We start from the raw sequence: 15083 nt of genomic DNA on the forward strand, positions 1-15083 counted from the left end.
CGACCTCAAACAGGTGCATCTAATTTAGGATAATAAATGTAGTGGAGGTGGACATTTTAAAGGCAGACTAACAGGTCTTTGAGGGTCAGAATTCTAGCTGAAAGACAGGTGTTCAAATACTTATTTGCAGCTGTATCATACAAATAAATAGTTAAAAAATCATACATTGTGATTTCTGGATTTTTTTTTTTTTTGGATTATGTCTCTCACAGTGGACATGCACCTACGATAACAATTTCAGACCTCCTCCATGATTTCTAAGTGGGAGAACTTGCAAAATAGCAGGGTGTTTTGCAAGTTCAAACTTGTTTTCCTCACTATATATATATATATATATATATATATATATATATATATATATATATATATATATATATATATATATATATATATATATAGTATATGTTGGAAAATTTTTGGGTCTCCTACTTCAAGTGAGTGAAGGGAAAGTTTCAAAATAGCCCCTTATAAAGACACCCTACAGAATTGTGCACCACACACAGGATGGGAACAGTTCAGGGCAGAACCAAACATGGTTGAAATATTCATGTGCCTGAACACTCTGACTGTATGCTGTGTTATCTGGTGGTAGGTTATTATTACAGATCCTCTAAATCCAGTGAGGTGGGACCTCTATTGATCAGACTTGTTGGTCCAGCCTGCACCACAGATGCTTGATTGAACAAATATCTGGGGACTTTTCAGTCAACATCTTGAACTCATGACATTTTTTTGACATTTTCATGACCAAAGGTTTGGACACACCTTCTCATTCAAAGAGTTTTCTTTATTTTCATGACTATGAAAATTGTAGAGTCACACTGAAGGCATCAAGGGCTATTTGACCAAGAAGGAGAGTGATGGGGAGCTGCGCCAGATGACCTGGCCTCCACAGTCACCGGACCTGAACCCAATCGAGATGGTTTAGGGGTGAGCTGGACCGCAGAGTGAAGGCAAAAGGGCCAACAAGTGCCAAGCATCTCTCTGGGAACTCCTTCAAGACTGTTGGAAGACCATTTTAGGTGACTACCTCTTGAAGCTCATCAAGAGAATGCCAAGAGTGTGCAAAGCAGTATTCAAAGCAAAAGGTGGCTACTTTGAAGAACCTAGAATATGACATTTTTCAGTTGTTTCACACTTTAATGTTATATATATAATTCCATATATAATCCCACATGTGTTAATTCATAGTTTTGATGCCTTCAGTGTCAATCTACAATTTTCATAGTCATGAAAATAAAGAAAACTCTTTGAATGAGAAGGTGTGTCCAAACTTTTGGTCTGTACTGTACATGTAGAGGGAGTTGCCAATAAGATCTCATTAATATTTTAGTTTGATGGTTCACGATAAAGTTACTCAAATGAAAGCCAGGAACAAGAGCTTCTCAGTATTACACAGACTAGATCATCGCCCTCCATCCATGGTCCAGTGTTTATGCTCAAATGACCATTGTTGGAGCTTTTAGTACAACATTGGACCACTTTTAATTATTTCTAAATAAAAGAATTCATTGCAATTTCATTTTCAGAGTTAAAGTTGAAAGTTACATAGCTATAAGTTTGTTCTTTATAAATGTATCCCTGATGAGCGAGACAGTGTTGACTAAAGCAAGAAAAACTCCCTGACAGGAACCTGGCTCAGGAGGCAATCTATCCTAATCTGGGTGGCGTTGAATTTCCAGTCATTACAGTTCCATTCATTCAGTGATAGGTTAATAAACAAAAAATTATTATACAGTCCAAATCCATGCTCAAAGTTCTTGAGTTGCTTAGGAAATTCATGGATCTTTAGGCCATTCATGTTGGACCATCCTCAGCTGTATATAGTGAAGAGAACCATATCCAGAGGTAGAGAGTTGGAATGAATCAGGCAGCTCCGAAGAGAAAAAAGGGACAGGAGGACAGGATCACTGGATACTGGTGGCTCAGGTGCATGTTAAAGAAAGAAAGAAAGAAAGAAAGAAAGAAAGAAAGAAAGAAAGAAAGAAAGAAAGAAAGAAAGAAAGAAAGAAAGAAAGAAAGAAAGAGTGGAGAAAAATATATGGATTATTAAGTATCCTCATTTTTATATAATAATTTAGGAATTTTTATTTGTATTTCGCTTTTAATAATGAACATTGTCTCAAAGCAGCTTTACACTGATAATATGGTAATAAAAATGAATAAGAATATTTCTTTATAAGAATTCTTAATAAGTTATATAAGTTAACGTAATAAGAATAGTGTGATCAGGGTGGATGTAGGGAGCAAATCATCTTAATATCACAATTTAGCTGTTGCCAAAGTACCTTAGATTCTTACACTTGCCCATTTTTCCTTTTTTTTTTCAAAACATCAACTTTAGGATCTTCATGTTTCTAATATCTCTCAGGTCTTTATATTTTTAATGAATGTTATTGATTTCAGCTGTTGGTAATTTTTTTTTTCTTTTTCTGTAATGTAAAAATAAAAAAAAATAAATATATATATATATAAATTCAGTTGTTTGTTATTGTTCCTTTTTTTACATTTGTATTTTCGAATATAAAAGAAATATATTTTGTGTTTCTGAATATAGAAAATATAGAATATAGAAAATCATGAACATGTCAGCTTTGTCATATTGAATTAATCTGGAGGTGGTGAATTGGTAGTGATGATGATGATGATGGTGATGGTGATGGTGGTGATGGTGATGGTGGTGATGGTGATGGTGAGGAACAGAAGTTAAATTGCTTTAAAAAAAAAAAAAAAAAAAAACTGAACAGATTTTTTTTTGTCGCTCAGGCATTTCGGAAATGTGTATGTTCATTCACTTGTTTGTGTTTACAATAATGTGTTTTTTTTTTTTTTTTTTTTTTTCCTGGAAGTGACCGGGTGACGCATCCACGAGCGTTTAAAAAGCGGACCGAGATCCTCCTTCATGACACCAGTACCGAAGAGAGAGAGAAAGAGGGAGAGAGAGAGAGAGAAAGAGAGAGAGAGAAATAGAGGCGGAAGCGCATTCAGACACACAAATGGCAATCCACGAGGTAAGTGTGTGTGTGTGTGTGTGTGTGTGTGTGTGTGTGTGTGTGTGTGTGTTTGCGCGCATGTGCGTCCGCGAGCACTGTACAGAACGCACGTTAAGAGCGCGGAGGCTTCGCTCGGGTTTTGCGCGTGTTTAACGCGGCCGTTTTGCGCCATGAAGTCGGAGAACTGAACCTGTGATGGAAGGAGAGAGATAGTGAGAGAGAGAGAGAGAGAGAAAGAAAGAAAGAAAGAAAGAAAGAAAGAAAGAAAGAAAGAAAGAAAGAAAGAAAGAAAGGGGTGATTGGTCTTAAACAGGATGAAACGCTCCGACTGGCACCTTGGCACAGGTATGATGTTACAAAATAAAGTGCACAATGTATTCAGCAAGGTTTTTTTCTTAAAACTATACAGCACGTGCAATTATAGTACAACATGACTGACAAAAGTAGAGTTTAGCACTTTTTGGCATTGTTATATATACTGCTGTATGGATTGTTGGTCATCAGGGTCTTTTGAGGAACCTGATATTTGTATTTATTCAGGAAAAAAAAAATTAACAAGTGTTAAATGGGTTGCATATGCAATGAATTTCTCCTGGTATGCTGGTGCTAGAAAAATAGAGAAACGAACCTAAAACTTAACTAACAGAAGAACAGTGATCTGTAGATTCAGGATCTTACTGAAGTGCACACAGATTCTATCTATCTATCTATCTATCTATCTATCTATCTATCTATCTATCTATCTATCTGTCTGTCTGTCTGTCTGTCTGTCTGTCTGTCTGTCTGTCTGTCTGTCTGTCTGTCTGTCTGTCTGTCTGTCTGTCCTGAAAAACATTGAGAAAATTATGACCCTGGAGTGTGTGGCAGTTTTGGTTGCCATAGTTACACTAACTTGTTTATTCATTATGGCGAACAAAGATCCTCATAGTGTTGTACATGTGTGCTTGTTTCTGCAGTTTTGAAAAAAAAACTGCGCTGCTATTCAGCATCACAGCATTATTAATCCACCCCGTGAACGAGATCATTCCCTCCGGTCGGAGAACGTTGTGCGATCGCTGCCCTCCAGGTTCCCACATGCAGAACAATTGCACTGAAACGCAGCCTACCAAGTGCCGACGATGCAACGAAGGTTTCACTAACTGTGTGTGTGCTTGCAAAGAAGGTTTTTACTCAAACTCAGGCATCTGCCGGCCGCATACGGTGTGCCCACACGCTTCAGAGTCAAAGAGAAAGGTAATTCTGTTCAAAAGTTATTCAGAATGTGTGTGTTTTTGCTTAAGGATGCATAAAATGTACCAGTTTTAAAGAATCACTTCTGAGGATTTGAGGATCCTGTTACTCATGCAGCTTATGAGCTCATTCATTCCCATCTCTGATGCCTATGTTACACATGACCTGATAATAAAACCTTATGTCGAGTGTGTAGACGTCCCTGCAAACATGTGGCACTGACTGTACATACTGATCTAATCTCATAGGTCATGCTGAATACATATTATTGCAAATCCAGTGAATCTCTCAGGTGAATCTCTTACAAATAATATGCTTTCATATTGTATGTATGTTGAAGAAGTGCCTTGTGAAAAGAAAAGTTTTCTTATTCTTATTAAGCATTATTATTATTATTATTATTATTATTATTATTATTATTATTATTATTATTATTACTGAACAGGAACTCCACACAAAGACACAGGGTGTGAAGTTTGCAGGAACGGCTAATACGCAGCAGGTGAGCCTGGAAACACCCGGTGCATCCAAAACAGTGTGCAAGTCAGAAGAGAAGCTTCAAATACATGGCAGCAACTGTTTGGACAACGTGTGTGTCACCTGCAAAAACATCATACATCAAGGAACAATAGATGCTGAGAGCAGGGACTCAAAAATAGGTCTGAGGATAAATGATTAATTCTTGTCTTGAATAATAAATCAGCAAAGGTAATTAGATGTAAGCGCTATTATAAGCTGTTTTTTTGTTCTATTTCTGTTTTTAGGTTGGGTAAACCTCACCTACCAGTGCTTGCTAGAAATCTTGAAGATGCACAACAACCTGGAGCCACAACAGTCCGTTAATGGCTTAGAGATTTTCGACAACGATCAAGAATTACACTCCATCCCAGATAAGGACACCTTTATTCACCGCCTGCACCGGTGGTTCAGCAGTGCTTCAGAGGAACAAGTCCACAAACTTCCAGATCAGCTCCAGAAAGCCGGCATGAAGAAGCTGACGCAGAAAATCAGGAATAGAAGCCACAGAATCCTGTTTATCATGATGATGATGTTTTTACAGTTTTACTCTGAGAGGCAACAATAAAACATGACAGATAAGAATTTTTTTTTTTTAGTGTTTGTTTATTTGCTATTCTAAGTTTCATGTGTCTTTTTTCTTTTATTATTTGTTTTTTATGTTCCAAGTTTTAGCAATTCTTTTTTGCCTGTTATTTTCTAGAGATCTTTGCACTTCACAAAATCTCACTTTGAGCTGCTGATGTACTCATTGCTTTATAATGTTTTAGTAATGTATTAGAGAATATATATATATATAAAATTTCTTTTTTATTATTATTATAATTTTTTTTTATTTAAATAATTTGTCAAACTATCTGCCTCATGCAACATTATTACCTCTATATTTTTTTTTTTTTTTTTTTCTTTCTAATCCAGTAAAGATTCCCATGTGTGCTTTTGATGTTAAACTCTTGGATCTTCGGTTGAGGAGAATTTTTGTTTTGTTTCCCCGGTCTGTGTTGTGACACGTTTATGTCTTTCTGCAGGCAGTTCTGTTGACTTCATGGCTTGGTTTTTGCTGCAGTCTGCTTTTTAAACTTTATCTAGAGCGATTTCCTAATTCTGTCAATAGCACAGGTGCACATCCTTAATTCACCTGCGCTAAAATTCAAGTGTCATATCAAAGAGTCTGAATACTTTTTAATGTATTATTTCATTGATTTTGAACTATTTTTTAAATAAATTTCCAAACTTATGCCTAATCTGTATTTTTGCATCATCACTATGGGGTACGGTGTGTAGACTGATGGGGGAAAGATATACACGGGGCATTGAAGTCAAAGCTTGGTGCTACTTCACGCAGTAGTTAGTGCTATGTATCAGTATCCTATTACTGATAGGTGGCGCAAATGTAAGTCCAGAGACCGCTAATTAAAATGACAGACGACAGTGTTAGTGGTTGCGTGGAACAGTGTGTGGTGATAAAGTTTTTTGTGAATGAAGGCAGATCTATACAGAAGACTTCAAACAAAACACGGTGTTGAGACGCTCAGCAGGTTGAGGAGGGGTTGAGAATGTTGTGTAAGCCTCCTTACTGCCTGAGGGGGAAAAAAGGTTGTTTTTGTTCTCCAAGTCCCATGAGAGTGTTTTGCTGCAGGTGTCTCAAACGAGAGGCCTTCACCAGCTCTGGCCAGAATCGAAACAGTTTTTACTATTCACTATTGGAGGGTGATTTTACAGCTGAGATAGCAGGCCATAGTGATTTAGGGAGTCACTAGCTCAGCTGTTACGATGTAGGACTCCTGATAAGAAGGTCAGGAGTTTAAATTACAACACCACTAAGCTGAGAGTGCTGGGGCCTTTAACAAGGGTCTTAACACAGTTGTATTAATCAGGTAATTGTAAGTCTCTCCAGATAAGGGATGTTTCCCAAATGTCATAAATGTAAATGATGCAGCTGGGTAGTATGCTCTCCACTAAGAACCTGAGAAACAGACTGACCTTCTTTCAGTGTTTTCAATGCTTGAAGAATGTGTCCAGATGCTGCAAATCAATTAGAATAGATTTTCAGATCCACCAGTAAGAGTAAAATCAAGGAAACTTGTGATTTTAGGGGATAATAGAAGCTGTACAAGCGATGTCTAACATTATGTATAACATTATGACCACCTGTCTAATATTGCGTTCCCCCCCCCCCCCCTTTTGCTGCCAAAACAGTCCTGACCAGTGGAGCATTACAGGAGCTCGTCTGCTGGATTGGACCACATGGACCAGCCTTCGCTTCCCACGTGCATCAATGAGCCTTGACCCTGTCACCAGTTCACCACTATTTCTTCCTTGGACCACTTTTAATAAAACCTGACCTGATATATACACATATACATATATGCATATATGCATATATGCATATATATATATATATATATATATATATATATATATATATATATATATATATATATATATATATATGTATACACAGTGGAACTTTATACTGTTTTATTTCAATATTTTTTGTTTCAATCATAGACAATATATAGACCAATAAAGATTTGAGGTTATATACCAACACAAGCTCTGCACTGTAATGCTGCAATGTAACAAAAAAACCCACACCAATTTTCAGCTGACTAACAGAGATCAGTTGTGGATAGTTATAAGACTATGAAGAAACATGACCTGTCATTTCAGGTGACTGAGGTCATGGCAGGAAGACTTGCTATCCAGGAAGTCATTGATCTGGTCTTCCAAATTGAAATGGCAGTTTAAAGAGGTTTAGGAGGAGAACAAAGATGAAAACTCCATATATATCCCCTCTGATAAGTAGATCTCTGAGAAAAGAGAACTGAGCATTTGAGGATTAAGGGCCTTGCTGAGGGGCCAAGCAGTGGCAGCTTGGTGGTGCTGGGATTTTGCACTTACAACTTTTAGTCTAATGTCTTACCCACTGAGCCACCACCCCCACTAACTAATTTCCATGCAGAAGAAGTTTCTTTTTCTCAGCTGAGAAATGGACAGAGTTCATTTTGGGTTGAAATTGCTATCATTGGCACTGGAATTAGTCTTATAATTGCAAAGCACTCGAGACAAGTCTCTCAGTGTTCCCCTCACTGCGGGTGGTGTCCAGCGAGTTGGCATGTTCTCTGGGTACATTCCCAGCAATGGCATCTGGACCAGTGGTTTTGCGTGTTAACTTAATGGAATATTCTTGTCTGGGCTGTTGAATATTATATTTATTAAACAACACTATAATAAGTTTCAGATGAGTTTCAATACCGGAGTGAGTTCTGTCCAAAACCCACAAATGCATTCGGATCCTGAACCAATAAAGTTGCTCAAATGATTTCTGTCCAGTGATGGAAGTTCTGATTTTTCTATTTTAACATTTAGTCTTGGCACACTTTGGAATAATGATATTTAGCAGCCAATTACAAACCCCTTGCGCGCGCACACACACATACACATTGCGGAAGAAGTCAGTTATAGTTCAGGTTTAAAAGAGTATACAGATTTAATGAAAATTTTCCCAGTCTAAAATGTCTTCTTTATCCAGAGACATATTTTTGTGCTTATTTCTACTCTTTAATAAGTGACATATGACACTTTATAAGACACTAAATACATCCTGTTCTTAGAAAATATGGCAAAAATATATATGGTGTTTTACTGTACCAAATATACTATTGAAATTACCTGGTCAAATAGTACACTGAGACTGGTAGCCAAAAAGACTAAGTGTTACAACTAAGGCTGTAACACCCTTGGAGTTTTTTGTAGTTTTACATTATTTTGGATGCTTCGTCCATAGGAAGTTCCAGATGTATTTAAACGTTACGCAGATGCTGTTTGGTTAAAAATATATGATTGTACAGAATGCAAAATCACGTAGAGTTATGCGTTTACGGCATTCGGCAGATTCTCTTATTTAGAGACTCCATCACTATATAAAGTGCATTCAGAAAATATTCAGACCCCCTTCAATGTTGTTTTATTGCAGCCTGATACTACAATCATTACTACAATTATTTTTCTCATTAATCTACATTTAATAACCCATAATAAAGTGAAAACAGAATTCTAGAAAGGTCTGTCGATTCTTCTTTCAATTAAAAAAAAATGTAATATGTTTATATGTTCAGATAGTTTTGCAACTACACTTGAAAATGAGCTCAGGTGCCTTTTATTTCTTTTGATTGTTGCTTCATTGTACTCACACCTTCATTTCACTTGTGAAAAAAAACAGGATATTGATTAGACATGATTTGGAAAGGCACACACCTCTCTCTCTATTGAAAGTCTTCCAGCTTTTATTAATTGCTTTCATGACTAAATGTTGTGGAGGTTAAACAAATAGTTTTTGAGAATTTCATATCTGATCTGTAACGGTTGTCTTCAGGGTGATCCCTGGATGTGAGATGTGAGCGTTTCTCAGATCAGAAATGAAATTCTCAAAAACTATTAGTTCAACCAAGATGTCATTTAGTCACTTGTGCTTATCATAAGAACATTCCTCATTACTTTGATCAAATTGCGAATGCTTTAGTTCATTCATTTAATCGATTGTGTGTAAGTGTCTGCTGTTTCCTACATTCAGTTGTTTATGTTCATGTTGATCTAAATATATTATACTGGTTTCACCTGAATAGTTTTAACCCCTAAAACATCTCAGCATCAGTTCAATGCATGTCACTGAATGCAGAATGTTTAAACCAGTTGTCATCATCTGTCATCTAAAATTTATATTATTATATTTAATAAGTTATATTTATAACTTTTTCTTTCAGCGTTCGGTCGTTCTGTCAGGCTGTTGACGCGGAAGCCGATATAGTCCGATCATTGTCCTTTTATTTCAAACCGTACAACACAAAACACTCAAAGCCGTTGAAAACAATAAACAAAGACATCCGCTCGAAACGCGTTGTCCACTATGAGTTCGAATGTCCCAAGCATAATCCATAAAGCCTTCGGCAATGAGTAATCCAAGTCGGAAGTGGGGTTCGGATATACAGCCAGCGGTGCATGCCGGCGGTCGAGCAGCCACGCGATTGCCCAGCTTGACAATATAACGAACGACAGCCTGTGACTCAAGAACGTGAGTTTAAGTAGTCTGATCTTTCATGAGCCACAGCTGTCGGTACTCACGGAAGGCAGCGTGACTGCTATCGAGGGGGGCGTGGCAGGGTGAATCACTGACAGCTACCGAGGGGGGCGTGACAGGGGGATCCCTGACAGCTATCGAGGGGGGCGTGGCAGGGGGGATCCCTGACAGTCGGCTTCTTCTTCAAACTCATTCACAATTTCTCGTGCAGATGTGCGATGAGTGATTTCCTTCATATCAGTCATTCAGTAAACACTGTGCCCATGCTGACTTTTAAAAGCATGAGTTGTTGGTTTTTTTTCATCGAAGCTAGATTAACCACACTAAAACCACACTAAAAACACCTTGTCCTTATTCAGCAGCAGAAGCGATGTGGGTTTTTACTTGTCATTGTTAGAGGAAGTTGTGATCACTCTCACATCCTTCTGTCTGCTGGAAGAAAAGATGACATTTTGCTCTGAATTCATGCTAGAGTAATGGGGGAACCTCAACTGGGGCAATTTTCCTTGCATTTGCTATGCACTTGGAGAAGAAGGAAGTTTAAAAAAAAGAAAATAAAGGAGGAAGTATGGGCGAGCAGACATTGGCCAATGCATAAGCTTTCAGGGAATGTAGTTAGTCAGTTCAGTGTTCGGGACTCAGTCACAGTCTCAGTGTTCAAGTCGAGGTTGAAAACATATTTATTCAGTCAAGCCTTTAATCAGTAGATTTTTTCTTAGGTAAAGGCTCAGATTTGGAGGGAACATGGATATTGAGTGTTTGGTAACCTGGGATATTTGTATGCTGTCGTCCCCTCACATTCATGCGTTCACTCAGGTTTGTTGATGGTGGTGTGGTGGGTCGTCTCTTATCCCAGAGATCCCTCATGTTGGTGTTACCTTCTGGTTCTCCCTTGTAGTTATGCTGCCATAGCGAGTCTTGCCGGAGTCCAAACTGCACAGTGACTTTAACTCTTATACAACAATAGGTACACTTAATAATCCATATCCTTCTCTTCCTGTCACCCTCTTCTCTCGCTCTCTCTCTCTCTCTCTCTCTCTCTCTCTCTCTCTCTCTCTCTCTCTCTCTCTCTCTCTCTCTCTCTCTCTCTCGGTCAAGTTAAACATGCTCCTGAGGTTCCAGTGACCACTGTTCCTGCCCCTCTCCCCTCCGTGGATCTCCCCACTTTGTCCAGGCCTGCCTCTGGATAGTGTTCTCTTCGACTGGAGGCCACTCTGTGCAGCTTGGGACGGTTTCTCATCAACACCTTGGGTGATTCCATGAAATTCCGGAGTAAGAACGGGAGCTTTGAGGATGGATTGGACTGTAGTTAATGTCAGCTAACGCTGACTCTGCAACCCGAATTATTGTTAAAACTGTGCAAAGGCTTCAAGGGATCTCGCCAGATGCACCTAATTTTATTATGGGTGATTTTAATCATTGTAATATGGAGAAGTCCCTGTGTGGTTTTTATCAGTATGTAACCTGTTTTAAACGCTATATGAAATGTTTGGATCATTGTTACGGATCTGTTAAGGGAGCATACAAATCGCTTTGTAGAGCTCCCTTGGGTTCATCTGATCATAATGTTGTGCACTTGGTTCCACTATACAAATCGGTCCTGAAGAAAACTAAGCCGGAACGTCGTTTAGTTCCGGTGTGGTCAGCTGAATCTATTAATTGTATCCAGGACTGTTTTAGCTGCACAGATTGGGATGTGTTTACTGATGCTTGTGCAGATTTAGATGAACTTACAGTGACGGTGTCAGCTTATATTACGTTTTGTGAAGATCTTGTTATTCCAGGAAAGAAATAGCTATTTACCAGAATAACAAACCATGGGTCACTAAATCGGTAAAAAATACAATTATTCAGAGAAATATTTGTTTTAATTAAGGTGATGTGACTCAGTATAAGGTATTAAAAAAACAAGTTAAAAAAGAACCTAAAATGGCAAGGCTTAATTATAAGGTCAAAGTGGAGGATATGCTAAAAACCAGGAATTCACGTTCTGCTTGGGAGGGGGTGAAATCCATGATGGGGATGAATTCCAAAAAACTTAATATTTCTCTTGATGGGAAGCTTGATTTTGATCTTTCTAATGATCTGAATGTTTTTTATAATCGTTTTAATAGTCGTGATTTTACTCAGGAATTGGCAGTGTTTAATAATGCTGCTCCGGAACAGAATAGGGTTAATGTTGACAAGGATATGGTTTTAAAACTTTTTCGAGGTGTAAGAGAGAGGAAAAGTCCTGGCCCGGATGGTATTGGGGGCCGTATTCTTAGGAATTGTGCGGAACAACTTGCAGATATTTTTTGTTTTATTTTTAAAATGTCACTGAGTCTCCATAAGGTTCCCTGTCTTTGGAAAGAGTCTATTATCGTACCTGTTCCTAAGAATAATGCACCAAAATCTTTAAATGAGTACAGGCCAGTAGCACTTACTTCTCTGATAATGAAAACATTTGAGAGGATTGTGAAGGACGCGCTTTTGAACATGGTAAAGGCAAATCTAGATCCGCTTCAGTTTGCCTATAGGTCAGGCAGGGGTGTTGATGATGCGACATGTGCTCTATTAAATATGATTTTGGCACACCTTGAGGGCACAAAAACTTTTGTACGTTTGGTTTTTATTGATTTTTCATCAGCCTTTAATTGTATCAAACCTCATATCCTAGCAGAAAGGTTAAAGAGTGTTCATAATATTGATTTTGGATTAATAAGTTGGCTGATGGATTTCTTAACCAATAGGTCTCAGCGTGTGAAGGTAAACAGTGTTTTGTCTGATGTACTTTTTTCCTCTACTGGGTCACCGCAAGGGTGTGTTCTTTCACCTCTTTTATTTGTGCTTTATACTAATGAGTATCGTATGCAGCTTGAGAGACGCCATATCATGGCATATCATGATTTTAGGAAGAATCGTACAGCCATCTCTCCTGTGGCTAATGATCATGCTGTTGAGATTGTACATCATTTTAAATATCTTGGTACTATAATCGATGAAAATTTGACTTTTGGGGCTCATTTGGATGCTGTTTGTAAAAAAAGCCCACCAGCGTATGTATTTTTTACGAAAACTCTGTGGTTTTAACATGTAGAGCACTTTTATGAAAATGTTTTATTCTTGTTTTATTGAGTCAGTTATAACTTTTACATTTGTGTGTTGGTATGGATCGCTTAATCTAAAAAATAGAAATAGACTTCAGGGTATTGTTAAAGTGTGTGGTAAGATTATCGGCACCAACCTGATTGATTTAAACAGTTTGTATAAAGCAAGGACTCTGAGGAAGGCTGATTTAATGTTAAGAGATTCCAGCCATCCTTTGCAGAATCTTTTTATGTTGTTACCTTTTTCACGTAGATATTCTTTACCGCTTTGCAGGACAAATAAGATTTAAAAATTATTTTGTACCAGGTGCTATTGGGTTTTTAAATACTTAAAATGTTAAAAAAAAAAAAATTCTCTCTCTGTACTGTTTGTTGTTGTGTGTTTGGGATTGTACGGATTCTGCTGGCTGTGAAACCAATTGCCCCTCAGGGATAATAAAGTTGACCTAACCTAACCTAACCTAAGCTGCTTTAAGACAATGTTCATTGTTAAAAGCGCTATACAAATAAAAATGAATTGAATTGAATTAAAGACTTTTAATAAGGGTTTTAAAATCCAAGTCTAGACAAATGCTGATAGTACAAAAATAGTTGGTTTTGTTGTTGCTTCTTGGATCTATCTATCTATCTACCTACCTACCTACCTACCCACCCACCCACCCACCTACCAACAGTAATGAATAACCCTAAGCCATAAATATTTTACATGAATTTCACACTTTCTTCATGACTTGCTCTCACTATCCATTTTTTTCCTACACAATTCCTGCAAAATAAACACTGATAACACTTTACTGTGGTGATATCCTGAACATTTTGCAAGGGAAAAGGAGCTTGGTGAAATCATATTCTAACAAATATAATGTCTGCTAACACATACAGTACTTATTCGTCCTTTATCTTCTTTTATCCCCCTCTTTTTTTAAACTTCCTTCTTCTCCAAGTGCATAGCAAATGCAAGGGAATTTGCCCCAGTTGAGGTTCCCCCATTACTCTAGTATGAATTCAGAGCAAAATGTCATCTCTTCTCCCATAGCAAACAGAAGAAAGTGAGAGTGACCACAATTCCATTGTTAGAGGAAACGAGAAATTAAAGCTTGAAAAGGAATTTGACTATGCAGCGAGAAAAACTGATTCTCATGATGAGTAAATGTGTTGGCACTTTTAATGCAACTGAATAAATCAGTGAGCAAACGTACAAATAAAGGATATGCCTGATTTCCAGTTAAACTGATATAATCTCCAGGACGAGCACACACACTTATATACACATCTGTATTATTTTATCATTTTGTATTTACTCAGTGTGTAATATGGAGTGGGAGGAAAGTGAAGAACAAGTACAAAACTCTACTAAAAGCCACACTGACAGAATCCCAATTGTGACAAGTAAAATGGAAATACAGTATTTAAATATATACACTATATGAACAAAAGTATTGGGACTCCTGACCTTTCCTGCCACATGTGGTTCTTCTCCAATTTATTACCACAAAGCTGGAGGCACAAAATTGTATAAGACGTCTTTGCATGCGGTATAATATAAATTTTGTGTTCACTTCAAATCTGAAACCCAAACCTGTTCACATCCTGTGCACAAAGTGATCTCTATGAAGATATACTTTACATGTTTTGGAGAGGAAAATCTTGAGTGGCCTGCCCAGCAGCATATTGTCCCCTTTTTTTTTATTTTCCTTTGTTTTCAACCTTCTGGGAAAGTGGAAAAAGCTCTGGATTACTGATCAGAAGATCAGATGATTCAACCCTCAGTATCGCCAAACTGCCACTCGTGGGGCCCTTGAGCAAGGCCCTTAAACCTATGTGTTCCATGGGTGATGTAACCTATCTAACCCCAGCTTCCTAAAATCACTGGGATCTGCAAAGAAAGAAAGCTGAAAAGTACATGTGACCAGTATAAAAGCTCCTTTCAAGCATCTGGGATAAACACACCTTTCCAGCTCACAGACTAAAAAGAGCTGATTATGTTTCTGCATTAGTGGTACAGTTGCTTGTCAGACCAGATGGACCAGCCTTCGCTCCCCACGTGCGTCAATGATCCTCTGCCGCACATTACCCTGTCGCTGGTTCACCATTGTTCCTTTCTTGGACCACTTTTCATAGATACTGACCACTGCAGACCAGGAACATCCCACAAGAGCTGAAGTTCTGTAGATG

General features: G+C 37.9%; 1 protein-coding gene across 4 annotated transcripts; it reads left to right on the plus strand.

Moving 5' to 3' along the window:
• Positions 1 to 2842: 2842 nt before the first annotated feature.
• LOC310729139 (uncharacterized protein) lies at positions 2843 to 5983 on the plus strand. Of its 4 annotated transcripts, XM_083547221.1 has the most exons (4): positions 2843 to 3011; positions 4669 to 4692; positions 4726 to 4882; positions 4988 to 5983. In XM_083547221.1, exons 1-4 carry the CDS (start codon positions 2997 to 2999, stop codon positions 5305 to 5307), a joined length of 516 nt encoding a protein of 171 aa, XP_083403347.1. In that variant the 5' UTR covers positions 2843 to 2996; the 3' UTR covers positions 5308 to 5983. The 4 variants fall into 4 exon arrangements, 3 of the variants coding, with proteins under 3 accessions (XP_083403347.1, XP_083403346.1, XP_083403345.1); XR_014534455.1 differs by having other exon boundaries at positions 2843 to 3338; positions 4669 to 4882; XM_083547220.1 differs by having other exon boundaries at positions 4669 to 4882.
• Positions 5984 to 15083: the final 9100 nt, after the last annotated feature.

This window comes from Silurus aristotelis (assembly GCF_946808225.1).
Source record: "Silurus aristotelis genome assembly, chromosome: 7".
Lineage (NCBI taxonomy): Eukaryota > Metazoa > Chordata > Actinopteri > Siluriformes > Siluridae > Silurus > Silurus aristotelis.

Bases quoted from the DNA above. Each gene is read 5' to 3' on its own strand.
- LOC310729139 (XM_083547219.1), top strand. From the start codon at position 4,068: ATGCAGAACAATTGCACTGAAACGCAGCCTACCAAGTGCCGACGATGC. The intron at 4,227-4,668 runs GTAATTCTGTTC...ATTACTGAACAG, and splicing joins CTTCAGAGTCAAAGAGAAAG to GAACTCCACACAAAGACACA. The intron at 4,883-4,987 runs GTCTGAGGATAA...TTCTGTTTTTAG, and splicing joins GAGCAGGGACTCAAAAATAG to GTTGGGTAAACCTCACCTAC.